The sequence below is a fragment of the Macaca nemestrina genome, chromosome 17 (genome assembly GCF_043159975.1).
Source record: "Macaca nemestrina isolate mMacNem1 chromosome 17, mMacNem.hap1, whole genome shotgun sequence".
Taxonomy (NCBI): Eukaryota; Metazoa; Chordata; class Mammalia; order Primates; family Cercopithecidae; genus Macaca; species Macaca nemestrina.
This window is the reverse complement of record NC_092141.1, coordinates 47,278,307-47,305,201: the sequence shown is the minus strand read 5'-3', so window position 1 is coordinate 47,305,201 and position 26,895 is coordinate 47,278,307. Positions and strand designations below refer to the sequence as shown.

Here is a 26,895-nt window from a genome sequence, read left to right as displayed (position 1 = left end):
AAGAGACTGGCCTAAGTGTACAATCCAGCTGCCACATGGGAAGAAGTAAAGAGATCAAGGAGAACTGAAAGGATGCTACTTGATTTTTTCAGGAGCTTAGGAAGAAAAAGCAGCCACTGGTGGTACTGTCCATAAGACCCTTCTCCTAACCTTTGTAAACTATTAATTTGAAGGAGATACGAATATAACTTCATTGCAGTTGGAGTACAGAAGGGCAATACAGGAATATAACATAGGGTAAACTTTAATTCACACAATCAGTGAGTAGTTTGTTTGCCACAGATTGTAGTAAAACTAAAAGAGAATCTCCAAGGTAGGTCTAAGTTAAAAGTCGTTATCTTAATGTTTTCTTTCCTAGTCATAGTTTTATTTATTTTTATTTTTTTAATTTTTTTTTTTAAATTTTTTTACTAGTCATAGTTTTAATGTAGGAGTCTTCTGTGTCTTAAACTCTTAGGGGATGGCTCCCGTTGAAATGTTGCCAATTTTAGGCACTTTTTATCTCAAACTCCTGGCCTCAACAATCCTCTTGTCTTGACCTTCCAAAGCACTGGAATTACAGTTAGGGTGTGAGTCACTGTGACCAGCCAGCACTTTTAAAAGAATGATAAACAGAAAGGAGAAATTTCTTTACCTGCAGATTACAGAATGACATAGTTTTAGTCATTCTTTCAATATTTTGGAAGTGATCTTTTTCATTATATACTTGTGTACTGATGGAAAATGAGCATGTATTACTTGTACAAAAATAGCTTCGGGATGGGAGTGGTGGCTCACACCTATAATCCCAGCACTTTGGGAGACTAAGGCAGGTGGATCACTTGAACCCAGGAATTTGAGACAAGCCTGGGTAACATGGTGAAACTCTGTTTCTACAGAAAATAAAAAATTAGCCAGGTGTGGTGGTGTATGCCTGTAGTCCCAGCTACTTGGGAGGCTGAAGTGGGAGGACTGCTTGAGCCCGGCAGGTCAAGACTGCAGTGAGCTCTGATTGTGCCATTGCACTCTAGCTTGGGTGACAAAGCAAGACCCTGTCCCCCCCCCCAAAAAAGCTTCAAGTGCTTTAGTGTAAATAAAAATACAATACACGTAACCACATCCTCATATTGTTTTACTGTAAGGTAACAAGTCCATAATACTGAAAAATCAATTCTCTTAATGTATAGTCACACTTCGTAGAGTGTTGGTCTCACGTTGTGGCAATGAAGTTATACATAAATCAGGTGCTTTTCCACCTCTGTTGTATTGACCTCCCTCTCTCTAGCTTACCCAAGATTCTTTGGCAAGTACTAAAATGACTGTCCTATTCTTATGTCATTTCTCTGGGAGTACAAACTGAGGAACACTGTCATTTATGTTGCCCAATTGGAAGTAGAAATTACATGCCAATCTCCTATGCATTAAATCTTTATATGGATAACCCTTTTGCAGGCATGTAATTATAGTTAAAGCAATGGTTTCCTAAGTACACCTGAGTACTTAAAAGTGAGGTGGCTGGCCAACTCTTCAATGGATTAAGTTAAATATAATAAACTTGAACAAACGAAATGATTAATAGAATTCCTTTCAGCATGACAAGTAGACTTCAGACTTTCTACATTATTAGACTTAAGTACTATATCAATTTTAAGTTTTAGAGGGATGTTTAACATTTCGCTGCCTGCTACTGTGTAATACAAACCAAAATGCAGGTTTTAATCTGGGTTTAACATTTAAAATTCACATCAGACATAACTATCTGCTTCACTGGCTTCAATAATATGCGTAATTTAACTCAAACAAAGGAGAAATAGTATTTCCTAGTCTGCTATCTCAACTTACAATTTTTAGAAGTGCTTAATCCACGGAGTGGAAATTTTTATGGCCTTAGGGGATGCCAGGCCTGAAACTTAAGGAGGAAATCTTAAAAGTTCATGTTAGTACTGCTGTAAATCTTACTTTATAATAACTTCATACAGTCATGCGCTGCAGTCATGTGTTTCAGTCAAAGGAGGACCGCATATATGATGGTTGTCACGTAAGATTACACTGTTTTTTAAACTGTACCTTTTCTATGTTTAGATACACAAATACCATTGTTAAAATTACCTATAGTAGGCCAGGCGTGGTGGCTCATGCCTCTAATCCCAGCACTTTGGGAGGCCAAGGTGGGTGGCTCACCTGAGGTCAGCAGTTCGAGACCCCTGGCCAACATGGTGAAGCCCCCTCTCTATTAAAAATATAAAAATTAGCCGGGCGGGGTGTGTGCCTATAATCCCAGCTACCCAGGAGGCTGAGGCAGGAGAATCGCTGGAACCTGGAAGGCAGAGGTTGCAGTGAGCTGAGATGGCGCCACTGCACTCCAGCTTGGGTGACACAGCAAGACTCCGTCTCAAAAAAAAAAAAAAAAATATTACCTACAGTATTCAGTACAGCAACATGCTGTACAGGTTTGTAGCCTGGGAGCAATAGGCCTAGGTGTGCTGCAGGATATACCGTTTAGGTTTGTGTAAAGTAGTCTATGATATCTGCACCGTAACAAAATAGCCCAATGTATCTCTTAGAATGCACGGAAAAGGACACATGAGGTCATATTCTATTCTTTCCTGAGTATTTTGTAAATCATTTACTATCTCATGAAAGCAGCTAAGCTGCAACTCTAGTCCTATCTTTCAAGTGGGGCAAGTGCCACAAAGAGATACATTAATTTGCTCCCAACTCCACTGCAAATCAAGTGGGTAGATCAACACCCAAGCCTATCCCTTGTATAGCAAAGCCATCTGTAGGTACTGACTGTTTAGGACAGTAATAATGCGTAGTATATGTTGCAATTGAACTCTTGAGGGTTTTCTTCCCTTACAGCTGGGCCCTTTCGTAAGATTCACTTCCCATTAATTACGATAATCTAACTCGGAACTCACACTCTGCAGGCTGAAGATGACTGAGGTGTTTTGCCTGATGTCTGTCTATACCGAACTAATGACCTGGAAATTAAAGGCTTTGAAATGTATTCCCAACCCCCTGACTCATGGCCTTTCAGTAATGCAGCTAATCTGAGGTCTTAAAATTAACCGCCTCACAGTGAACTGGAAAGGGCAGCACTGTGATTAATGCCATGTTGCTGATCTGGTTTGCCAGGAAAGGTGAGTAGACAAACACGGAATATTGGTGGGGTGCGGTGGCTCGCGCCTGCAATCCCAGCACTTTGGGAGGCCGAGGCGGGCGGATCACCTGAGGTCGGAAGTTCGAGAACAGGCTGACCAATACGGAGAAACCCTGTCTCTACTGAAAATACAAAATTAGCCGGGCGTGGTGGCGCATGCCTGTAATCCCAACTACTCGGGAGGCTGAGGCAGGAGAGTCGCTTGAACCACAGAGACGGAGGTCGTGGTGAGCCGAGATCCACCATTGCACTCCAGCCCGGGCAACAAGGGTGAAACTCCGCCTCAAAAAAAAAAAAAAAAAAAAAAAAAAAAAAAGAAAGAAAAGAAAAGAAAAAGAAAAGAAAAAGAAAAAAAGAAAAACACAGAATATTACCTTCTTTATCTAGCAGGGTATATTAGAATCTGTTGGTTTTAGGAACTAATAACCTTTCCCTGGCCCTAAATTACCTAACCGGCACCTTGGGTCTAATCTAATCCAAATGGTTACTTTTTCAATATTGCTTCCTTTTCCAGAAGCTTTATTCAGTGACTTTTAGGTTGAAGACTAACTGAAGCAAACTAAATAGAGTTGAAAATCAAGGAACTAAATAATAATTCCACTGTACATATAGACCCTATTTGGTTTCTCCGTTTATGGCTCCCTATAGGTTGTGTTCACCTTTTTTGGCTCTATAATAATGAGTGAATAATGCTGCTATAAACACGCGCGCACGAATAGCTGTTCACATCCCTGCTTTTCATTCTTTGGGAAGTGGAGAGGCGGACTGGGAGAGTCAGACACATGCTGCCACACCATGAACCTGGAAGGCACGATGCCAAGTGAAATAAGCCAGTCACATAAGAGAAAGGTTGCAGAGTTCCACTCAGAGAAAATACTTAAGAGCAGTGAAATTGATAAGAGTAGGACAGGGGTTGCCACGGGCCCCAGTGGGAGGGGGATTGGGGAGTTACCGTTTAATAGGCAGAGTTTCACTTTTGCAAGATGAAAAACGGTGGGAAATGGGACGTGGCAATGGACGCAAAACAATGTCAATGTTCTTAATGCCACTGAACTCACTTACAAATGGTGAAAATGGTACATTTTGTTACGTATGTTTTACCACAGATTAAAACGACCCCAACGCTAAGCCTTGTAGCCCTCCAGAAACTCTGGGAGAGAGGATAAGCCTTTTGCACAGCGCTTTCCAGAGAATGTGTACAAGAGGCAGGCTCAGGCGGAGAAGGTGGGCCAGGCGGGCGAGATGTCCCGAAAAGGCAGAGCCACTTCGTTACAAGGTCCACTTTCCTCAGGGATTTCCCGCTAGGAGTGAGCATTCTTTTGTCACAGGAAAGCCTTGAGATTCTCCTTTCCTTTCACAAAGCCCTCCCAGTCAAAGACGTCCCTAACGTTGGGAGTTCCCTGCCTGCCCACTCCTTTCTCTCCTGAGCCATATGCCGCATCCCTCAGAACCCCGTTCCTTAAGACTCCACGGTCTTCCATGTTGGGTCCCGGCCACCGCCACACTAACCGTCAGCTGCTCGGACCGCACCCGCCGAACGCCAGAACGTGTGGGCGGGTTAGGGGGGCGTCCTCAAGCGCCCCGGAAGTCACCACCCCCCGTCGCCGGCGGAGGCGCCCGGGCGGGGCGCGCGGCTTTGATTGGCGGCAAGGTGGGACGATGCGTTACGTGCGACGATGCGTCCCCCTCCCCGCCGCTCCCGCGCGCGGTTAGCTTGGGGAGGGGCGGAGCATGCGGCCCTGGGCGGCCATTACCCGGAACAGTCTCCGGGCTCGGGTCCCGTGACCCTCGGCGGAGCTGGCGGGAGGGGGCGGGGGTGGGAAGAGGGCGTGAGGAGGGAAGGGGAGGGAGGAGAGAGAAGGGCGGAGTAGGAGGGAGGGAAGGGGGCGGGGTGGAAGCGCGTCACGTGATCCGGCATGGAGGCGGTGGCGGCGACCGAGAGGAGCCGCCGGGGCAGAAGCCGCACTTGTTAGTGTGGGGGGAGGTGGGGGCGGGGGACGCCGACACCGTCACCGTCACCCAGGGACGCCGAGGAGAAGGCGGGAGGGGGGTGGGGGCGAGATCAGGCTCCGACCCCCTGCCGAGGGGATGAGGGGAGCATGGGTGCCAAGGAGTCACGGATCGGATTCCTCAGCTACGAGGAGGCGCTGAGGAGAGGTGAGGGGGGGAGGGGTCTGGGCGAGCTGCCTGGGAGGCCCGCGACGGGCAGCCCAGAGGGTGGGTGACTGGGAAGGAGAAGGGAGGTTGAGGGCGTGGGGCGCCTGAGGCGGAAGGGAAAGGCGGCCGGCCTTGGGGAGTATGGTGGGGGAGAGAGGTCTGGTGGGAAGCAGCGTTTGGGAATTAGGGCCGTTTGGAAAGGGGCGAAGCTTGCCCTGAGAGAGGGGGATCGGGATCGGCGTTGGCAGGGCAGCGCTCGTGCTCCCTGGTGGCGTTGTGATCCTGGATGTGTCCAGGGAAGTCCTCCTCTCCCCGTTTTCTTGGGCGGCTCCAGCCCTTCCAGCCCCCCTCATCCTTCACTGCCATTTTCTCCTATCATTCCTTCATAAAAACCTCCAATAACATCCTAACCTCGTTCCTAACAGGCTTAGCTGGAAGGGGGCGAGGAGGCGGCTGAAAAGCGCTCCTCCCTGCTACTGGAAGCCCCTTCGTATCTGGGGAGTCCCTGCCTTTTCCGAGGGCCTATGCCTGCCTCTTGGGGGCTGTGGCCATCCACTTCTGCCCCGTTCACCGTTTGAGCGGCTGACTTTGATAAGAACGATCTGAAATGAAGTTGTGTTTGAGGTGAGACTGGACAGCTGGCGTTGCCACCAGACCTTGTCTTAGGTTTCATCTCCTCCGACGTTGACCAGCGCCTTTGACTGCACTTGATTCCCAGTTCTCGCTCCATCCCTCTCCGTGAAATGGCATTGGGAAGTCCAGCATTCGTATATTGTGTTAAAGCTCCCTTTAGAGACTGGCCTGGCTGCCAGTCCCGGCCTGCTGCTTATTGGCTCTGAGGCACAGTATATTGTTGGCAGCCCCAACCCCCTACCACTCACTCTGATACCGCTGTCCGTGTTCACTAAAGCACACACTAACTGAAGTGTCTGTTGCACAGTTTATGGCTGGAATGTCTTAATTTTTCATGACTGGGATTTCAGTGTGTGTAGATCTGTGCATGCTTGTATTTCTTTTAGACATTTAATGGATATTCTTGGTAAGAAGTGAAAAAACATTAAGGAGATTAGGAGCTAGGCATTACTGTTAACAGGTTTCCAAGTCAAGAAATCAGCCATGCTCCAGGTGGTTTTAGTAGCTAAGGATATAAAATGGAAATTAGATTAAAAGACATGTATTCAAAATGAGGCTTGAGAAGGGAACTCTTGTTCGTATATAGGAAGAAGAGGGATAAGTTCAGTTGACCATCACCTGACCGCAAGATACAGAATTGAGATGTATTGGTGGTGGTGGATTTACCAGAATAACACAAATATGCCTTTTATGTCTTTCTTTTTTTTTCCCCCTGTGGAACAGTATAATGATTGTTTTTATGGAGAATCTCACTTGAACTTTTTTCTCTGCCCCAATATGAGAAATAGTCCAAATTCTTGATGTGTTTCCAGCTCTAGTAGGCTAGTCATTTCCGGGATGCTGTTGAGCCTGACAGGTCTGGCGTCAATTAGGCAATGGCTTACATGGTATGAAAGAGGACATTAGTCAAACTGATTTACAGCTTCAAGGTTCAGAAGTGTTTCTTAAGTTTGAGGGTGTGAATACTAGTGATGTACCTGGCATTGAGAAATTCTAAAATTAAACTTGTATTCAGCTCTAGCCTGCTTAATCTCCTTTCAAACTAGAATTGTACGTTTGTAAATACAAATGAAGTTAATTGCGTTTTAAACTGATCTGACTGGAAGGTTTTTGTTCAATTTCTTATACAGTGTCTGTCTGTTGAATTTTAAAACACATGTATTTGAAGAGATAGCAAAATATTTGTTAAGAGCTTATTTGTAACCATTGGAATGAATTTATGTTTTACCAGTTTGCTTTAGAGGAAAATTAAAGCAAAAGAGAGCAGCAAGTTGATAAAATTGTATTTCTAAATGTAAAACAGAAGCCCCCTTCTTTAAGCATGGTACTGTTTAGTAAATGTCAGACTTTAATATAGAATTTAAGATTACAGAAAGAGTTTATGAAGCTTTTTTTTTTTTTTTTTTTTTTTTGAGACGGAGTCTCAGTCTGTCTCCTGGGCTGGAGTGCAGTGGTGTGATCTCAGCTCACTGCAGCCTCCGCCTCTGGGTTCAAGCCATTCTCCTGCCTCAGCCTCCCCAGTAGCTGGGACTACAGGCACATCCCACCACGCCTGGCTGATTTTTTGTATTTTTAATGGAGACGGGGTTTCATCATGTTAGCCAGGATGGTCTTGAACTCTCAACCACAGGTGATCCACCAGCCTCGGCCTCCCAAAGTGCTGGGATTATAGGCGTGAGCCACTGTGCCTGGTCCCAGAAGCTTTTGATAGAGCTAAAAATGGCTTGGAACCTCTTTTGGGCACTTGAATAATATAAATAGTTGCTAAAACCTGCATTCATTGGTTTCATCTACTTGTTTATATTTTGTAAAATGAATGGGGGTACGGGTAGATAGGATTTGACAAACACACATTAGTCCAGTGTGTGCAAAACAAGCTTGACAAAACTACTGAAATACTTGTCTCCTTGGCTTTACTTAAAATTATTGAACGCTAAATAATGCCTAGATGCGATTAGGTAGTATTGAAAAAATAGGCATATATTACCACATACAAACATGGAATTGCAGGCAGTTTATCTTGCAAAGTGGGGCCTTGGAAACAAAGTGTTATGTTAATGACAGATAACACTGGGCCTGAGTGGAAGGGCAGTCTAGTGACTTCAGTTACATTTTAGAAGCACCTAGAAATTAGGAAGATTGGTTTTTGCACGCTATTTTAGCTAGACTGTCAGTTATCTAAACCTTAACATTTTCTGAAAGTGTACATTTAAACACTGGTAGGGAGATGTATTAGTGGTAACTTTTATCTTTTGGCTTGAATATATCTTTCTTCAATATCTTGAGTAAAACACCAGGAAAGCCTTGACTGTTGTTTATATTACGTGTGTTTTCTAAGGAATCATACTTGTACTTCGCGGATACTGGAAATTTGAGCAGCATGTTCTTCATCTCTTTATTTCACCTCCTTGTTGCATCTAAGTTTGTGTCTTGTGTATTCTTAAAAGTGTATTTTAAATGTGTGGAACACAGCATTCAAAAAACACTCAGTGAAAGATGAGTTGCATTTTAGATCCTTTTAGAACTCGAAGACATCTTAAAAATCTTTACCAGTTTTTTAATTCTTCTGTCTTATCTGCTCCTCTGTCCTTACTTTCGTCTTTCTGGAAACAGGATTATAAGGTGATGTGTGTGTGTGTGTGTGTGTGTGTGTGTGTATAAGAATCAGCTGAATTAAAATGATTCTTAACTTTTAAATTGTAGTAATAAAATACAGTGGGTGAATTTCTTCTAATTCCTTTCTTTAAAATCTGGCATTTATATTGCGCTTAGTAGCTGAGTGAACTATAGTGTGTCAAAAAGTTATGTTATGGATTCATATTTTAAAATGTCCTTTTGCTCATTAATTCAGCAGATTTTTTTTTTTATACTTTAAATTCTAGGGTACTAATTCAGCAGATTTTTACTAAAGGCTGGGTGTGAATTAGGCACTAAGGAAATGGATAACCAAGACCCCTCTCTCTAGGATCATATAGCTTGGTTCAGTGATCTCCACTAAGTGTATATAGACAATCCCTGACTTACAATTTAACTTTACGATGGTGCAAAAGCTATATGTGTTCAGTAGAAATCATAGTACAGTATTAATATTTAGTATTAATAACCGTAATAGTATTAATAACCATATTTCAGTATGCTAATAAATTACATGAGATTTTTCAACACATTACTGTGTTATTTTGTCCAACACTATACTAATATAAGTATTCTAAGCATGTTTAAGGTAGGCTAAGTTATGATGTTCAGTAGATTTGGTGTATTAAATACATTTTTGACTTAATGGTATTTTCAACTTATGATGGGTTTATTGGGAGGTAATCTCACTGTAAGCTGTTGTATCAAAGAATGTAAGCCTATTCATAGAGGATGGGAGTAAAATACTAGAAATTCTGTTTATAGTTCTAACTTATATATGTTTAATAATGCACATAATATGTTCAAAAGTAGTATATATGCATATCATTTATAAATGATCAGCTTATGGTATAATAAGTGCTGCAGTGCTATAGGAGAAAGTGCTATGGAAATATAGAGTGTGTATGGTTTCTCTGATGGCCTGGAAGGGCCACTAGCACTATGCTCATTTTATAGTGTATGCTCAATATAGTCACTTACAGGTAGTTGTGTTTACTAGTGGAATAATTAAGCATGTAACAGTTGACAGTTTAGTACTTTTCATTTTGCTTATCCACCAAATCTAAGATGCTTTAAAACAATGACTCCCAACTAAGATTTTGTTTTCCAATTTCTCAGTATTAATCTTAAAATTTCATTACATTTATGCTACCTATGATGTGATGTTAGCTGGTTTAGCATAATGTATCATTCTATACATGGAAATTGAATTTCACAGTCAGTACCTTCTGGGATGCAGTATTTATCTCCCTTATTAAAGCACTTATTTTACCTTCCTATGAATTTTTAAAATTCACCAGTGAACTTTCTAGCATTAGTTTGGAATTGTTGGTTTCATTTAAGCCTTTTAAAAGTATACCTAGCCAGATCTGACTATTTGTAAAGGAGAAAATGGGGCAGTTTTTAATTAGTCTGCTTATATAGTCACCTGAGTGGTTACAAAGGTGCTGTTTTCACAGATCTCATGGTTTCACTAATTTCACTGTTTTCACCTCACTAATCTTCAGTTCGTAAGTTTGGTGTGTCACTGACAAAGAGGAGATAAATATATTGATGAACTCTGGATTTGGGGGGATGAGCAAAATGAGGTGACATCACTTGCTGGTTAGTGAGCTCCGCATTTACCAAACTGGACAGCTCTTGTTTGTTTTTTCTTGTTCATTGTCTCTCTTTGTGCTTAGTGAGACTTTACAGTGACAGCACTCAGAGTTGCCTTCCAGAAAGATGTGTAAGGAAGTTAGAGTTGGGACTGTGATGCCCAACCAATAGCCAGATATTTTCTCAGGATGAGAAAGGGAAGATTTTTGACACTTGATTATATACTTGGATCACTGGAAAAGTTAGAGAAGTTATTATTTTTGTTGTCACTATAGAAAAATCTGTTTTTGCAGCACTGGAGTAATACTGAGAGTTTGAATTAGAAGCTTTAATGTTAAACAGCTGCAGTGGTGGAGGGATTTTTTTAAATTTATGGACTAAAAATTAGTAGTTGGATAGTGTACTGAGAAGATTAAGGTGGGACTGACAGTTCTTTTCATACTGTATCCAGGAAGCATGGCTTCTCTTTTGAGAGCTTGTTTATGCCTCTGCTTTTGCTTTCTGGGCCTCATGACATATTTGTGTTTAAGTTGAGCAATTTCATGTCTTTTCTGCATTCCAATAAGTCGTCTCATTTAATAATAAAGAACTCTTGGAAGTTAGAGGTATGTAGTTAATTATTGATACAAAAGCCTGATAAAAACTAGCTTTTCAAGTGTTTATTGTTCTTTCTGTTTGTTTCTTTTGTGTTGTGTGTGCGTGAGATATGCAGCAATAGAAGAGAATTTTCTTTTATAGTCAGCAATCTTTCCTAAGACATATCTATTCAAAGATGACCAGTATTCAAGGCCTTCCATTAACACCCCTCTTTATTAGGGATTTAGTATTCATTAACATAAGGCTCTTTTTAATTTGTTTTTATTTCTTTTTCTTTTCTTTTTTTTTTTTTTTTTTTTTGAGACTGAGTCTCTGTCGCCCAGGCTAGAGTGCAAGTGGCACTATCTTGGCTCACTGCAGCCTCCGCCTCCCGGGTTCAAGCTATTCTCATGCGTCAGCCTCCCGAGTAGCTAGGATTACAGGCACCTACCACCATGCCCGGCTCATTTTTGTATTTTTAGTAGAGACAGGGTTTTACTATGTTGGCCAGGCTGGTCTCGAACTCCTGACCTCAATCCACCTATGTTGGCCTCCCAAAGTGCTGAGATTACAGGCATGAGCCACTGTGCCCGGCCTATGTATTTATTTTTGAGACAGAGTCTTGCTCTGTCACCCAGGTTAGAGTGCAGTGGCGTAATCTTGGCTCACTGCAACCTCCACCTCCCCGATTCAAGCAATTCTCCTGCCTCAGTCCCCCAAGTAGCTGGGATTACAAGCACGGTGCTACCATGCCCGACTAATTTTGTATTTTTACTAGAGATGGGGTTTCTCCGTGTTGGTCAGGCTGTTCTCCAACTCCCGACCTCAGGTGATCCGCCTGCCTCGGCCTCCCAAAGTGCTGGCATTACAAGCGTGAGCCACCGCGCCTGGCCTAGGGAATTCTTAAGCTCTTCGCCATCTCGTCTATAAGATTCAGGAGAACTGATGTTTTGAAACCTTGCCTATAACATGTTTCTTGGGATACTAGACACTGGACTGCATTAAAAGCAAAACTATGCTAAAATGAGATTTTATAGAGGAAGTTCTCCAGTGTCTTTCATTTCTATAAAGAAGCTTGGTTGTCCCAGCATCTTATCCTGTGGCAAAAGCCTTTTAACATTTGCTGTGGTTGCCTTTTGGTAATGACTTGTGAAAGGGTCTGGAGAGATTCCATTATGGAAAGGATCCTTCTATCAAGATAGGCCTCCACTAGTCTTTCCCATGACAGCAAATGGCATCACTATTGCAACCCAAGTACTATACTGAAAAATCTAGAGATATCCTCAGTTTCTCCCTTTCTCTCATTTCTGACCATATCCCCTTATCTCCAGTTAGAATCTGTCACCAAATTTTATTAGTTTGGTATTCAGTTTAGTCTGTTAGCTTCTGCTTAATTGCCTGCACTTTAGTCCCCACTGCCATCTTTTGCTCCAAGACACTGCAGTAGTTTCCCACAGTCAGTGTATTCTTAAAATCCAAATCAGATCTTGTTATTCCTTTCTTTAAAGTCTATAATTAATTTTTAAAAATGTAGTCTTTATAATGGTCTACAAGGCTGTAAATAATTTGGTTCCTACTTAAAACTCCAACCTCAGTTGTAGTAATTTACCCCTTGCCTCCTATACACTAGCTACACTAGCCATCTTCTTGTTCTTGGAACCTGTTCTGGCTTGCAGCCTTTGCATTTGCCACTTTCTCTCATCCTGGAAAGACTACGAATTTTTACATGTCTGGCTCATTCTCGTATCTGATGCCCACAGCTCAGATGGCCTCAAGGATGCCTTCTTTTATCACCTCATATGAAGTGGTATTTGTCTATCACTATTGTGCAATATTCTGAACAGTTTGTGTACAGCCTTTATCATAATACGTAATTATCATGTTTATTGTCAGGTCTGTTGCTGAATCCCCAGTGTCAGGATAGGTGCAGTGTCTAATGTATTTTAAGTGCTCAGTAAATATTGGATGTCTGGATGAATGTATAAATGTATAAATGATGGAGAGAAGATGTGGAGAGCTTTCATGTTTGTAAGGTTGGGGGGTAAAAAATAAAGACAGGGATCAAGTTATACTAAATGTATCCACCTCAAAATTTCTTTTCCTTTCAGCAGCTTTTAAAAAGTTTGTGCTTAAAGTTTTTTTTTTTTTTTTGAGACGATGTCTGTCTCTCTTCCCAGACTGCAGTGCAGGTGGTGCGACCTCGGCTCACTGCAACCTCCGCCTCCTGGGTTCAAGCAATTCTCCTGCTTCAGCCTCCTGAGTAGCTGAGACTACAGGCACAAGCCACCACGCCCAGCTAATTTTTGTATTTTTAATAGAGATGGGGTTTCACCATGTTGGCCAGGATGGTCTTGATTTCTTGACCTTGTGATCCACCTGCCTTGGCCTCCCAAAGTGCTGAGATTACAGGCGTGAGCCACCACACCCAGCCTGTGCTTAAAGTTTTTTTTTTTTTTTTTTTTTTTTTGAGACGGAGTCTCGCTCTGTCGCCCAGGCTGGAGTGCAGTGGCCGGATCTCAGCTCACTGCAAGCTCCGCCTCCTGGGTTCGGGCCATTCTCCTGTCTCAGCCTCCTGAGTAGCTGGGACTACAGGCGCCCGCCACCTCGCCCGGCTAGTTTTTTGTATTTTTTAGTAGAGACGGGGTTTCACCGTGTTAGCCAGGATGGTCTCGATCTCCTGACCTAGTGATCCGCCCGTCTCGGCCTCCCAAAGTGCTGGGATTACAGGCTTGAGCCACCGCGCCCGGCCTTAAAGTTTTAAATGATAGTTAAAAATAAAGTCTTAATTATATTACGTAGTTTTGTCTGTTTAGTTCAAATACTTGAAGCTGGTAAATAAATTCCTGAGAGATTAGTATGGGGTAAGTATTGTATTTATGAACACTTGAGAATTTCCTTTGGGTATATATAAAATTTAATAATTTTATATTAATTTTTATATGAAATAATCATTTTTATATGATGACCTTCATGTACTTTTCATTTATGATGACAGGTATTATCCTACTGCTGTATGTGAAGTTAGAGTTGGAAAGTTATTTGCTTAAAGTGTTTTACAGAGTTATATAAAATTCAACACACAGAGCTCTATCTTGGTTCTAAATAATCCAGGTGCTTTTAAATTAAATTTTATGATTAACTTTTTTTTTCTTGGTCTAAGACTCTTTTTCTCCTATGTTCCATGGCTGATGCTTCCCTCCCTCTTTTCTTAGTCTTTTGGGTTTTGTTTTTATTACAATGGTATATATACATAGTTTAGAATCAGGTGGGAATACAGGGCTTGTTATGAAAATGGTACTGTTAGCTGGGCATGGTGGTTCAGGCCTCCCAAATAGTGGGGACTACAGGTGTGCACCACTACACCTGGCTAATTTTTTTTTTTTTTTTTTTTTTTTTTTGAGACGGAGTCTTGCTCTGTCACCCAGGCTGGAGTGCAGTGGCCGGATCTCAGCTCACTGCAAGCTCCGCCTCCCGGGTTTACGCCGTTCTCCTGCCTCAGCCTCCCGAGTAGCTGGGACTACAGGCGCCCTCCACCTCGCCCGGCTAGTTTTTTTGTATTTTTTAGTAGAGACGGGGTTTCACCGTGTTAGCCGGGATCGTCTCTCGATCTCCTGGCCTCGTGATCCGCCCGTCTCGGCCTCCCAAAGTGCTGGGATTACAGGCTTGAGCCACCGCGCCCGGCCCACCTGGCTAATTTTTTAAAAATTTTGCAGAGACGAAGCCACACTATGTTGCCCAGGCTGGTCTCAAAATCCTGTCCTCAAGCCTCAGCCTCCTAAAGCATTGGGATTATAGGCATGAGCCACTGTGCTGACTGGCTGAGGCCTCTGAGAGAACTTGACATCTGGGCTTAGTTTTGACAGATAAGGATCTAGCAAGGCAGGTAGTTCAAGGAGAAAGGTATGTGCCAGTTTGTTGGTGAGGTTATTCAGTATGCCAGCCTCTGGAAATAAAAATCATATACTGGCCCTAATTTCAAGACACTAATAATCTTGTCAGGATTTTCTACACAGAGAAGATGCATAAAATTTGTTCTTAAAAATGAGTTCACCATGCACACATACACACAAAAAAAGTAAATACTGCATTACTCTGTATATATGAGGTTCAAAAATAGGCAAAACTAATTTGTGTTGAAAGAATAGTGGTGACCTCTGAGGGTTGGTATTGACTACTGGGAGAGAACAGGAGAGAGCCTACTGGGGTGCTGGAAATGTTCTGTATTTTAATTTTGCATGATAATTTCTTGGATGCATCCCTAAAAATTCAGTCAAGCTATATAGTAAGATTTGTGCAGTTTATGTAAGAGGAGAGATACTAAGGGGAACCTGTGGAGAAGCAGAGCATTTCAAGATCTAGAAAGCAACATTTGCAAGGGTACACAGTGTTCAGACAGGGTCCAAATCATAGAAACTACTAGGGCTTGCCATGCTGAAACAACTGACTTCAAACCATAGGGCATAGGTACCTTCCACTGAAGAAGAACATCTGAGTAAAATGACTAGAGGTGCATTTCAAAGATTATTTTATTGGACATATAAAGAATGAATTGGAGGAGTAGGAGGCAAATAGTCCAAGGAACAGATAAAGACCTTTTTTTTTTTTTTTGGAGACAGGGTCTCCTTCTGTCACCCTAGCTGGAGTGCAGTTGTGCAGTCATGGCTCACTGCAGCCTCTACTTCTTGCGCTCATTCAGTCCTTCCATCTCAGCCTCCCAAGTATCTGGGACTCCAGATGTGCGTCATCACACCTGGCTAATTTTTTTATTTTGTTGTAGTGACGGGAATCTCACTGTTGTTTCCCATACTGGTCTTGAACTTCTGAACTCAGGCAATCTTCTGGCCTTGACCTCTCAAAGTGCTGGGATTACATGTGTGGGCTACAGTACCTGGCCTTATTAAAATGTTGACATAATAAATGGGACTACCTAGTGCTGTGCGTTCTCCTTAAAGGAGAAAGCTGACAGAATACAACTACCAGTAATAGTCTGGTAAACTGTTTTCTACAGAGTAGATTTTGTTTGTCTCATGACATTTGTGCAAATACTCAAATGTTTCAGGAATGTAAACATGTAAAATTTGGGTTATAAATAATGCCTCCTGGCTCTAAAATTATCTGAATCCATGAAGCAATCAGTAGTAAATATGAAGGAAAAATGAAACAGCCTTATATGCAAGGACAAGCACAAATTTCTAATTTGTGTTATAATTTGGGTGCCCACCTGGTTTTGAAGGTGAACCTTGGTTTAACTGGTTCTGAGACATTTCTCTCAAATAGCAAATGAGTAGTGGGTATGAATAGAGTACATTGTAAAGTCATGTCAAAATTCCATGCAATTTTTGGAGCCTTTTTTCTCCCATGTAATTTATATAATTTGACATGTATTCCTGTGTAAAATATTTAACCTCTTTACAATAAGCACTAAGTGGGCTAATTAGTATGCTCTTCTTATTTCATATTTCTGTGGTTTCTCTTATCTGGAATGACTTTTTTATGCCACCCAGGCTGGAGTGCAGTGGCACATTCACTGCTTACTGCAGCCTCAACCTCCCAGGGTCAAGCAGTTCTCCTATTTCAGCTTCCCTAGTAGCTGGGACTACAGGTGTGCACCACTATGCCCCATTAATTTTTGTGTTTTTTGTAGAGACTGGGTTTTTCTGTGTTGCCCAGGCTGGTCTTGAACTCTTGAGTTCAAGAGATCCGCCCACCTCGACCTCCCAAAGTGCTGGGATTACAGGCATGAGCCACCGCACTCAGCTTTTTTTCTAATTTATTTATTATTCTGAGATCAGATGAGATTGGGCATGTTCAGGTTGGTATGGCCATAGACTGCTTTTATCCTAATAATTTTGTATTGTACAATGTGTTGGAAAGGCAAGATGAAGTTAGATTATGAAGGGTTCATTCCCTTTCAATTCTGTCTATCCTTCTGGTCTTTGCCTAAATCTTACCTTCTTTGGAGCTTTCCTGAATTTATTTATCTCCCTTGAATTCTTACATTTGCATCCTTTGTATTTGAGTATTTTTACATACATATGTACTTAAATAAAACATGTTTTATGTGTATTAATTTACTCTCCCAACTAGATTGAAAGCTGCTTGAAGAGTAACCTTTTTTAAAAACCACATTGGGCTGTTTTAAGCACAAATAGGTGTTTAGCGTATGCTTGATGATTGAGAGAACCATATGGTTACAGTTATTGGTGTGTCTATGATTGTGATATATTGCTATTTAAAAATCAATAGTTATTTCTTATTTAGTTTTCTTTTAAGCTATAACCTTTTGCTTTCATTTATATGTCTTCTGAATGTTAAGTAACATGTGGCTCATATTTCAAACTCCTAATTTGGAAGTTTAGAGAACTGCACTACACAGCAGTTCTCTATATGTTAGAAGAATTTATTAGAATATAGACAATTGTAGGTTACAGTGTAATTTAGAAGACTTTTGCTCATCTCATGTATTTGTGTCGGTTTGAGAATTTGAAAATGCCCCCAAAATGTCTGTTCTTAACTAGTGCCTCTTGTGATCCTGGCAGGGATAAGCTAAACTGAAACGGTAGACTTTTTCTGTTTATCTTAGTATCCTGAGTCCCTATATCTGGAATGTAGTAGATGTTTGTGCATTTCCCTATGTGAGTGAAGTCAAAATACTACAGATGGATTTTTTAGCTTTTCAAAGTTTTCACATTTACCAAGTCCTTCACAGTTATCTCCTAATAGTTAAAAAACTATTTGCCTTAATTTGTGCTAGTGCTACTTTGACATTTGCATTGCTGTGAAACCCTTACTAAAAGGTATATTTTTCTAATACACAAATACATGTATGCAGCTTTTTCTCGTATCTTTGAGAAAGCAAAAAATTGTACTAAATTATGATTTCTGACTGTAATAGGAATATGGCTTAGTCATGATCAGTATTATATTTTCAGCTATGTCTTATTAGGATTATTGTAAAACACTTTCAAAATAGTTCATGTGAATTTTTGTCTGATCTTCACAAACTCAGGTATATACATAGCTCTCCCCTACCTTCCCCTGGCTTTGCCAATTTATTTTATTTTTATTGTGGTAATATATATATAACATACCATTTACCATTTGAACTATTAAGTGTACAATTAGTGGCATGAAGTACATTCACAATATTGTATAACCATCACCACTATCCATTTCCAGAAGTTGTTCATCATCCCAAACAGAAATTCTGTATCCCTTTTTTTCCCCAGTCCCTGCCAACCTCTATTCTACTTTCTGTTTTTATGAATTCGCCTACTTCATGTAAGTAGAATCATAAAATATTTGACCTTTCCTATCTTATTTCACTTAGGATAATGCTTTCAAGGTTTATCCATGTTGTAGTACATAGCAGAATTCAATTTCTTTTTGGCTGAATAATTTGTATATACTACATCTTGTTTGTACATCCATCTGTTGATGGGACATGTTTGGGTTGTTGTCACCTTTTGGCTATTTTGAATAATGTTGCTGTGAACGTTGGTGTACAAATATCTGTTTGAGTCCTGCTTTCACTTCTTTTGGGTATAAACCTAGGAATGGAATTGCTGGGTCATATGGTAATTCTATATTTAACCTTTTGAGGAACAGCTAAACTGGTTTCCACAGCTTCTGTACCATTTTATATTTCCACCAGCAATGCACAAGTACTCCTTCCATTTTCTCCATATTCTCTATCCAATACTTGTTATTTTCTGTTTTCTTTCAATTAATAAGCATCCATTCTAATGGGTGTGACATGGTATTACTGTGATTTTGATTTTTAGTTCCCTAATGGCTAATGCTAATGAGCATCTTTTTATGTGCTATTGGTCATTTGTATGTCTTTTTTTGAGAAATGTCTATTCAATCCTTTGCCCATTTTTGAATTGAGATGTGTGCTTTTTTGTTGTTGAGTTGTAGTTCTTTATACATTCTGGATGTTATTCTCACATCAGATATGTGATTTACAAATAGTTTCTCCCAAATATTTCTGTGGGTTGCAGATATATTAATATCTGTGCTTTGTCTTTCATGGTCTTGATAGGATCTTTTAATACCTAAAAGTTTTTAATTTTGATGAAATAATGTATGTAGTTTTGAACTTAAACAATGTTACAGATTGTGCAAAGGATACAACCACGAAATTCTGATAGATTGACCCCACAGCTGCGGAAAACCAGAGTAGAAAGAAGCCTACTCTAAAACCCAAAAGACCTCCCCAGATAGAGTCCTTTGAAAATAATTTTCCAAATGATTTAAATAGCCTGTGGGTAAATTAAGAGGAAATGATATCTGTAACAGTGCTGCTTGTGATGAAAACACAGAAGAGTCAACCATATTATCAAATCTTAGCTGGAATGGAAAGTCAGAAGGATATTTATTAGCAAACATTAATAAAAGGTTGGCCTTTATTATTGTAAGCATGTACACAGACGACAGCAGGTAGTCTCTACTGTAAGAATGAGAAATGCCTCCGATCTTTATGAATTCTGAAATTTAACCTTTCTTAACCCAATTGCTATAAGGGCCTAGGCTTTATTTGTTATGCGTGTTATTGGAGTAGAGACTGTTTGAAGGTTAGGGGGGTATTTAGTGATGCAAGTAACATTTATTTGTTTTAAAATCTGCTTTTCTAGGCAGTTTTTAAAATGAAATGCTGTATTTTTAAACTTTAAAAACATTTTTATTATTTTTTGTAGAGATGGGGTCTTGCTCTGTTGCCCACACTGGTCTCAAACTCTTGGCCTCAAGAGATCCTCCTGCCTTTGCCTCCCAAAGTGCTGTGATTACAGGCGTGAACCACCGTGCCTGGTCTAAACTTTTTGAAGACTTTATTTCTGGAGGCAGGTTCTCAAAAGATGCCCTATCATAATGGGCATACATAGAGAGAGTAGTAGGTGATTTTAAGGGGGATGTAAATATTGGCTAAAAGAGGTTTCTTTTGGGTACCCCTCAAATGTAGCCCTTTGAATATCAAAAGTTTGTTATGGCAATGTTCTTTGTGCATTTTTATTCGATGTCAGCCATTCATCTAATAACTCTTCAGAAGATTTTATCTCGGGGCAGTGGCATTTTATAACTTCATATGTGGAAGAAAACTTTTATCCGACTAATAACTGATATGCCAATGTGTTAGTATGAAAAATTTTTCCCAAAACTCATACCAGCTGTGGTGGCTTAACCTGTAATCCCAACACTTTGGGAGGCGGAGTCAGGCAGATCACCTGAAGTCAGGAGTTCGAGACCAGCCTGGCCAATGTGGTGAAACCCTGTCTCTGCCAAAATACAAAAATTAGCTGGGCGTGGTAGCAGGCACCTGTTATCCAAGCTACTTGGGAGGCTAAGGCAGGAGAATTGCTTGCATCCGGGAGGTGGAGGTTGCAATGAGCCAGGATTGCCTCACTGCACTCCAGCCTGAGTGACAGAGTGAGACTCTGTCTCACAAAAAGAAAAAAAAAATGGAAAAAAAAAAAAGAAAAAACTTTGCCAAAATTCAAACGTTGTTTCATTGAGTGGCCTTGTTTGATTATCAATACTTTAATAGTGTGTTTAAAATTAATGTTTATTATTTTTAAAAATCAGCTTCCTTAGGTTGAAGAAACACGTTTAGTATTAAGCTATTATTGTAGCTTAGTGTAGTTACAATAAGATACTGGAACTCATGGAAGGGGTTAGATTTTCTTCATCTTAGAAACTTACTTTTCATAAAATATATATTGTGTAATTATATATGAAATTACATAATAATTAGATATAAAAATAAAAAGTCGGATTATAGTTGGGCTCAGTGGCTTGCATTTGTAATCCCAGCTCCTTGGGAAGCTTAGACTGGAGGATATCTTGAGTTCAGAAATTTGAGGCCGCAGTGAGCTATGATTGTGCCACTGCATTCCAGCCTGGGCGACAGGAGTGAGACCCCATCTCTAAAAATAAAAACTAAAAAAAAATTAGATTGTAATTGGCAAAAGACTGAGTGACAGTAAAAATGCAATGAATATTTTTACTACTGTGTTTTGATTACATACATAGGAAGATAGGAATTTTTCTGTCTTTCCAAATTAGTTTAGAAATTAAAGATTTGGCCGGGCATAGTGGCTCACGCCTGTAATCCCAGCTCTTTGGGAGGCTGAGACGGGCAGATCACCTGAGGTCAAGAGTTCGAGACCACCCTGGCCAACATGGTGAACCCTCGTCTCTACTAAAAATACAAGAAAAATTAGCTGGGCATGGTGGCGTGCACCTGTAGTCCTAGCTACTTGGGAAGACTAAGGCAGGAGAATCACTTGAACCCAGGAGGTGGAGGTTGCAGTGAGCCAAGATCGCGCACTGCACTCCAGCCTGGGCAACAGTGCAAGACTCCAAAAACAAACAACAACAAAACACCAGAAAAAGGAAAAATAGTGTTAACTAAAGAGATAATCTAGTATGTATTGGTTGTACACTTAATGGGTGTGTATATATGATGTGTTTGGTTTTATAGTGAAAATCCTAACAGTCTGCTATATGGTTTATGGTGCATTGTAGATGTTCCTTTAAGCACTCAATGATAAAGATTAAAATTACTAAGAGAGTAAATCTATATTATATGTAGTCATTTCTCAATTTGCATAGTAGTATGGGACTGTAAAAATGACATGCTAGCTGAGACTATTCAAAGGGATCATAATAATCAGTGGAAAAAATTACAATTGTTCTGTGTGACCTTTAAAAATTTTTGTCAAAATATTAAATACGCTCTCACAGTTGATTATAGATATATAGGGTAAGAAGCAGCGTGGTATCCACAGAGGAGGGAGCTTCGTAAACAAAGACAAACAGGAATATCAACCACCAGCCACCAACAGCACTTTTGTAAAACTTATTTAAATATTACACAAAACAATATAACAAGATTACTAAGAGATTGGAAAATAAAGGGAGAACATTTCACTTATGATCCTATCACCAAACACATCTAATTATTTGCTCTTACTCTTTTTTCAAATTAATGTTTAGTATTGTTTTAATCATAATACACATAACATTTGGCATCTTGTTTTTTCTGAGGTGTCTGTTTCTATCAATGTTATACATACCTATACAGTCATGTGCTGCATAATGATGTTTTGGTTAACAAGGGACTGCATACACAACTGCGATCCCATAAGATTATAGTAGAGCTGAAAAATTCCTGTTGCTTAGTGACATTGTAGCCATTTACTTTTTTTTGCTTTTTGCTTTTTTTATATAGTCATTTACTATATTATACCTTTAATCATTATTTTAGAGTATACTCCTTCTATTTATTTAAATAAAAATTGGCTGAATGTGGTGGCTCACACCTGTAATCCCAGCATTTTGGGAGGCCAAGGTGGGTGAGTTGCTTGAGCCCGGGAGTTTGAGACCAGTCTGGGCAACATGGTGAAAACCTGTCTCTACAAAAAATACAAAAATTAGGCACGCACCTGTGGTCCTAGCTACTCAGGAGGCTGAAGTGGTAGGATCACTTGAGCTTAGGAGGTTCAGGCTGGGGTGAGCCTTGATCACTCTGCTGCACTCTTCCAGCCTGGGAGACAGAGTAAGACTCTGTCTCAAAAAAAAAAAACAAAACAAAACTTAACTGTAATAGCCTTAGGCAAGTCCTTTAGGAGGTATTTCAGAAGAAGGCATTACTGTCATAGAAGATGACAGCTCCAGGCCGGGCGCGGTGGCTCAAGCCTGTAATCCCAGCACTTTGGGAGGCCGAGACGGGCGGATCACGAGGTCAGGAGATCGAGACCATCCTGGCTAGCACAGTGAAACCCCGTCTCTACTAAAAAATACAAAAATTAGCCGGGCGAGGTGGCGGGCGCCTGTAGTCCCAGCTACTCGGGAGGCTGAGGCAGGAGAATGGCGGGAACCCGGGAGGCGGAGCTTGCAGTGAGCTGAGATCCGGCCACTGCACTCCAGCCCGGGCGACAGAGCAAGACTCCGTCTCAAAAAAAAAAAAAAAAAAAAAAAAAAGAAGATGACAGCTCCATGTGTATTACTGCCCTGAAGACTTTCCAGTAGGCCAATATGTGAAGGTGGAAGACAGTGATATTGATGATCTTGATGCTGTGTAGGCCTAGGCTAAGGTATGTGTTTATGTCTGTCTGTTTTTTTTTTTCTTTTGGAGACAGAGTCTTGCTCTGTCCCCGAGGCTAGAGTGCAGTTGCGTGATCTCTGCTCCTTGCAACCTCCGCCTCCCCGGTTCAAGTGATTCTCCTGCTTCAGCCTCCCAAATAGCTGGGATTACAGGTGCATGCCACCACGTCCAGCTAATTTTTGTATTTTTAGTAGAGACGGGGTTTTGCCATGTTGGCCAGGTTGGACTCGAACTCCTGACCTCAGATGATACGCCCACCTCGGCCTCCCAAAATGTGTGTCTTCATTTTTAACAAGAAAGCTTAAAAAGGAAAATAAAACATGAATAGTAAAAACTTGTAGAATAAAGATATAAAGAAAAAATATTTTTGGACACTGCACAATGTGTTTTAAGGTAAGTTATTATAAGAGTCAACAAATTAAATTTAAAAGTTTATGAAGTAAAAAAGTTACAGTAAGCTGGCTTGGCCTGGTGGCTCACGCTTGTAACCCAGCACTCTGGGAGGACAAGGCAGGTGGATCATTTGAGGCCAGGAGTTTGACACCAGCCTGGCTAACATGGCGAAACCCTGTCTCTCCTAAAATATGCAAAAATTAGCCAGTTGTGGTGGTGCACGCCTGTCATCCTAGCTACTCAGGAGGCTAACTCTGAGGCATGAGAATTGCTTGAACCCCGGAGGTACAGGTGGCAGTGAGCCAAGATTGTGCCACTGCACTCCAGCCTGGGTGACAAAGCAAGATTCGGTCTCAAAAAAAAACAAAAAACAAAAAAAAAAACCCAGTAAGCTACAATTAATTTGTTATTGAAGAAAAAGTTAGTAAATTTGGTGTAGCCGAATTGCACAGTGTTTATAAAATCTACTGCAGTGCTCCATGGTAATGTCCTAGGGCTAGGCCTTTGACATTCACTCACCCCATGTCTCTCACTGACTCACCCAGAACAACTTCTCATCCTGCAAGCTCTATTCATGGTAAGTGCCCTATATAGGTGTACCTTTTTTTTTTTTTTTTAATTATTTTTTGTCTTGAGACAGGGTCTTATTCAGTCACACAGTAGATTGAAGTGGCGTGATCACGGCTTACTGTAGCCTCAAGCTCCTGGGCTCAAGAGATTCTCTCCCACTTTAGCCTCTAGCTGTCCTCCCACCTGAGCCTATAGAGTAGCTGGGACTACAGGTGCATGCCACCACACCTGGCTGATTTTTTGTTTTGTAGAGACCTTGCTATGTTAGCCAGGCTATTCTTGAACTCCGGGGCTCAAGTCCTCCTGCCTTGGCCTCCCAAAGCTCTGAGATTGTAGGTGTGAGTCACCAAGCCCAGCCTAGGTGAACCATTTTTTTAATCTCTTTCTCTTTTTTTTTTTTTAAGACAGGATCTCACTCTGAGCCTGGAGTCGTATAATCATAGCTCACTGCAGCCTGGACCTCTTGGACTCAAGGGCTCAAGTTATCCTCCTGCCTCGATGTCCTTAGTAGATTGGAGGCACATGCCACCAAGCCTGGCAAATTTTTTTTTTTTTTTTTTTAATGTAGAGAGCGGAGTCTTACTGTGTTGTCCAGACTAGCCTCAAGTGATTCTCCCACCTTGGTCTTCCAAAGTTCTGGGATTACAGGCGTGAGTCACCATACCTGGACATTTTTTATCTTTTAGACTACATTTTTACTGTACCTTTTCTATGTTTAGATATATTTAGGTACACAAATACTATGTTACAGTTGCCTCCAATATTCAGTACAGTGATGTGCTGTATAGGTTTGTAGCCTAGGAGTGCTAGGCCATCCCATATAGCCTAGGTGTGTAGTAGGCTGTACCGTCTAAGTTTGTGTAAGCACGCTGATGTCTGCACAGTGACGAAATCACCTAACGATGCATTCCCGTCATTTGTGATACATGACTATAGTTTAAAGTGTTAAATAGCTTGAACAGGATTTGTTAAATGATAACCAGCTCCCTAATCTTACTTGGCATTTTCTTTCTCTTAGAGGAGACCACTTTATATTCTTTTAGTTGATCTTTGGTATTTGGTCGTGATTTTTCAGTTTTAGCATTATCTGTTGACTTCCCTCTTCTGAGCATGAGAATTTAGTTGTCTCTCCCTTCCTTCCATCTTAGCCACTTCCCCTTCCCCTCTCCCTGTTACTTCATCCTACTGCAATAGTTATATGGTAATTTTAGTTAGATAACTGTTAAATGTTTACCTTATTATAAGCATATGCATAGGATTCACAGCTGAAATTAGGTAGTAAGTTTTGATTACTTTTCTAGCACAATGTTTGTTTTCCTTGGAGCTAATGACTGTGATTTTATTTGTGTTTGCTTAGTATTCTAAGTGTTTATCACTAATTCAACCCTAAACACTGTCACTTGCCTACGCCTCCTTTCAAGACTATGAGTTATTAGTGGTTTCTTCTTCTAATGTCTCATGTGTCCTTTTTACTGGCTTCAAACTGGACTGTTTGGACTCTGAATCTGTCCCATAGTTAGACTCCTATGAATTTCCTTAACTTTATCTTGGGGATTCTCCTGTACTACTTTGTTTGTTGTCTGTATTCCCTACCTTCTGCTTTCTACATTGTATCTCATTTTGGTAGATGATTTCCTCCAAGAACTTTTTGAGAAAGCGTTTTTGTGAGGTAATTCATTTTGAGATTCATAAGTCTGGAAATACCATTTTTCTGAGTTAATTTTAAGTTAGAAATCATTTTTCTTCAGAGTTTTAAAAAGGTATTGCTTCATTTTTAACCTAGCTTCTCATGTTGCTGTTGAGGTATCCAGTACCATTCTGATTTTTGCACTGTTATTTGTTTTTGTTTCTAGAAGTTTGTAGATATTCTGGAATTTCACAATGATGCCCTTGATTAAATTAATTAATTTATTTAGAGACAGGGTCTTGCTCTGTTGTCTAGGTTGGAGTGCGGTGGTGCAGTCATGGCTTACTGCAGCTTCTACCTCCTGGGCCCCAGCAATCCTGTCACCTCAGCCTCCTAAGTAGCTGGGACTACAGGTGTGTGCCACTATACCTAGCTAATTTTTTGTTTTGTTTTGTTTTGTAGAGATGGGAGTCTCACTGTGTTGCCCAGACTGGTGTTGAACTCCTGGGTTCAAGCGATTCTCCCACCTCAGCTCTCAAAGTGCTTGGATTATAGGTGTAAGGCACTGTACCTGGCTTATGATACCCTTTGGTATGGCTCTGTTTTCATCTTTTTGCATGTATAAATGGGTTCCTGTAATGTAAGGCCAATGTCCTTCAGTTCTGGGAAATTTTCTTTAGTTATTTAATAATTTTCCTTTTACATTTTCTTTTTTCTGAAACTTCTTTGTTTGGATGTTAGACTTCCTGGATGGATCTTCAAATTTTTCTTTTTTCTTTTTGTTTTTTTGAGATGGAGTCTCACTCTTTGCTCAGGTTAGAGTGCAGTGACACGATCTTGGCTCACTGCAAGCTCCACCTCCCGGGATCACACCATTCTCCTGCCTCAGCCTCCAAAGTAGCTGGGACTACAGGCGCCTGCCACCACACCTGGCTAATTTTTTTTTTATATTTTTGGTAGAGACGGGGTTTCACCGTGTTAGCCAGGATGATCTCAATCTCTTGATCTCGTGATCCGCCCACCTCAGCCTCCCAAAGTGCTGAGATTACAGGTGTGAGCCACCACGCCTGGCTAATTTTTTCTTACTTTTTTCTTCTTTTTTTAATAGGCTTTTTAGTTTTAAAATTGCATATAATAGAGACAGGTTCTTGCTATGTTGCCCAGGCTGGTCTTGAACTCCTGGTCTCAAGTGATCCTCCCACCTTAGCCACATTTTTTCATCTTTGTTATTTTACTACTTTTTGGGAGATTGCTTCAACATGATCTTCCAATTTTTCTATTGATCTTTGGTTTTCTGCTCTTTTTAATTTTTAAGAGCTCTTAGCTTTTATACTTTTTTCTTTCTTTCTCTCTCTCTCTCTCTCTCTCCCTCCCCTCCCCTCCTCTCCCCTCCCTCCTCTTCCAAGATGGTCTTGCTCTGTCACATAGGCTGGAGTGCACTGGTGCAATCTCGGCTCA

General features: G+C 40.8%; 1 protein-coding gene across 6 annotated transcripts in view; it reads left to right on the top strand.

The window, feature by feature from the left end:
* Window positions 1-26,895, top strand: part of LOC105476867 (ubiquitin specific peptidase 32) — a 254,106-nt gene that overhangs the window by 27,658 nt on the left and 199,553 nt on the right. Inside the window, exons 1-2 of one of the 6 annotated variants that reach the window (XM_071082798.1) lie at window positions 5,192-5,299; window positions 5,725-5,923. The exons of 3 other annotated variants lie outside the window; for them this stretch is intronic. Coding sequence is in view for 2 of the 3 variants with exons in the window: in XM_071082797.1 (XP_070938898.1) it covers window positions 5,242-5,299 (58 nt within the window). In the remaining variant the exon portion in view is untranslated. Of the gene's footprint in view, window positions 1-5,047; window positions 5,300-5,724; window positions 5,924-26,895 lie in introns of those variants that run through there. 2 more of the 6 variants (XM_071082797.1, XM_071082796.1) reach the window with 2 other exon arrangements.